We start from the raw sequence: 2,482 nt of genomic DNA, 5'->3' as shown, positions 1-2,482 counted from the left end.
ACACTTCTCCCCCCCCTTCCTTCTTAATAGAAAACACAAACTCTGGTTTAATGAACATTTGCAAAAAAAACTTTATTATCAAACACACCCATCTTAAGACTTCAATTTTTTGTCATCTTCATCATATTGCACTGTAAAAAATGTTAAGTGGTCTTTACAAATCCCAATCTTCTACTCTGAATATTTCTTTAGTATACACGACTACCTTCAAAGGTCTAACAATTCAGTGTTTGCTTCACTAACCATATATTTATAGGGTGAATTTGATTCCTTAAAGTCTGATGTAATTTTCAATAAATCAAACATGTACAACTAATCAGAATCTGTACTCTATCATTATTTTTACCTTGGAAGAGCATTTTACAAAAGGGAGATGAGTAGAATTAATGTTAGATTCATGAGAAAAGGACTGGTTATACTATTTTTTGTTATACATGGTTACTACTTCAAATGCTTTAACATAAGTACTTTCCTTTTGTGTTTAGATAGAATATTTTCTTGAGTAAAATTTAGTAAATTGATGTATGAAGTATTATCTTTCTTCAGTTCCTTAGAGACTGTTTGAACTACACCATAGTGGCTGGAAACAAATACAAATAAAAGAGTTTTTAAAGTCTTACATTTTTTTTTTATTATTCATAGAGGGTTACAAAGATTCTTGGTCCATACAAATAATTTCTTTAAAGTTGATACAATGAAAAATAATATCCTCTATACAATATAAAGAAAATAGGAAATGCTTCCTAAAAGTACAATGGAATATTTGGTTAAAAAAAAGGAAACAAAAGATCATTTGATGAATCAACGACATGCTGACATGAACTGACTAAACTCAACCGGCTTTTGGACAGTGAGGTTTTACTAAGTGACGTCGTTGGCTTTAAGCAGACAGCAGTCCTGTAGACAAGAAGGAATGGCGTAGGTGTCCGCACACTGTAATGATGGGGTGAGTCCAACTTTCCCTAACCTTGACAACCGGGCCTGTCAAGTACTTAGTGGTAACGTGCGCAACCTCTAATCTCCTAGAAAGGGGATGGTGCAGCGGTAAGCGGTCACCTCCGGCCCAGGCTTCAGTAGGCTGCAATAGATACCAACAGCATCAATGGTAAACTCAAAGACTAACTACTAATAACTACTGAATAGAACACCTCACTTGCCAAAACATGCCATGCCATTTTTTTTTTCTTTTTTAGGTTTAAAAAAAAAAGGAAAAAAATAATCTTTCACCAGACTACATCATCAGCATGTTGGAATGGGAAGATTCCAATTCTGTGCATACAATATACTAAAGTCAAGAGGAAACAAGTTTTAGATACACCTAAGATGAGAAACCTTGCCAAGTGAGGCCCCATCATCAGTTCAGAGTTACAAGGAGACCGAGAGGATCACACTTGACACTTGTTACGGTGATGGCGAGTCGCCGAAGCGAGGGGCGAGGCGGCCACTTGGCAAGGCCCCACGTGGAGAGCGGAAGGCAGGAGCTTGACTAGGGCAGCCGCGGGGGTCACTGCCGCGGCCAGGAAAGTGCACCAGGCACGGCCCCCATCATGCCTAGGCCACCCACACCACCAGCCATGGAGGCAGCCTGGTTGAACATGCCCATGGCCATGTTGGCTCCCATGCTCTGGCCGGGTGGACGTTGTGTACCATTCAATTGGCTTGGAGTACCTGCTTGGCTCGAGGCCTTCACAGCACCAGAGCCCATGAGTGGAGGCGGCCCATTGTAACGTGCCTGGCCTGCAACCGCCCCATTCGCCATGGCATTATTACTGCCTCCGCCTCCAAACTTGTTAAATCCTCCAAGCACTTGAGGAGACGTACCATATCCATTTCCGTTGGTGTAGCCGTTCCTTCCGCCACTCGGACGGCTGCGGTCGCGGTCACGTCCGAAACCGCCCCTCCTGTCATCATCACGTCCCCTCCAGCGGTTGCGGCCTGGAAAAGCAAGAATCCCACCTTTGAAGGTGCTTCCCATGATGGGTGTGGGGGCCCTACAGTGTGGTGGAGTAAGCCTTCTTCCAAACAAACGACTCCAATCCGTTTTTGGCTTTACTGGCGGCATGACTTTACTGAATATTTCATATTTCATTTAAAAACTAAGCTTACCTTTACCTCCACCACCGCGTCCCATTTCCATGATTTCATATAACCGGGGATTAACCACTTGATTGGCCTCCTTCAGCACTTCGATCAGATCCTTTGCCTGCTTACAGTTGTCTGCTGTGAAGAATGTGTATGCAGTTCCTGTCTTGTCTGAGCGTCCAGTTCGCCCAATTCGGTGAACGTAATCCTCAGAGCAAGATGGGTAGTCGTAGTTGATCACGAACTTCACATCATCCACATCTACACATTAAAGCAAATGTTATACATGTGTTCCTCTGAAGGGAGTAATAAACTGCCAAGTTATAAATAGGACTAAATATCTTTACACTATAATTCAAGGGGAATTTTATGTAGTGGTATAATTCTTAACAAAAAGCTT

The 2,482-nt window shown here is 42.3% G+C and overlaps 1 protein-coding gene across 1 annotated transcript in view; it reads right to left on the bottom strand.

Moving 5' to 3' along the window:
* Positions 1–1,504: 1,504 nt before the first annotated feature.
* Positions 1,505–2,482, bottom strand: part of LOC119587348 (probable ATP-dependent RNA helicase DDX17) — a 1,385-nt gene continuing 407 nt past the window's right edge. The window contains exons 2-3 of the mRNA XM_037936095.1: positions 2,107–2,343; positions 1,505–1,935 (exon numbers count right to left, since the gene is read on the bottom strand). Coding sequence (XP_037792023.1) covers positions 1,505–1,935; positions 2,107–2,343 — 668 coding nt within the window. The remainder of the gene's footprint in view (positions 1,936–2,106; positions 2,344–2,482) is intronic.

This window comes from Penaeus monodon, chromosome 22, assembly GCF_015228065.2.
Source record: "Penaeus monodon isolate SGIC_2016 chromosome 22, NSTDA_Pmon_1, whole genome shotgun sequence".
Taxonomy (NCBI): Eukaryota; Metazoa; Arthropoda; class Malacostraca; order Decapoda; family Penaeidae; genus Penaeus; species Penaeus monodon.
This window is presented reverse-complemented; position numbering and strand designations above follow the sequence as displayed.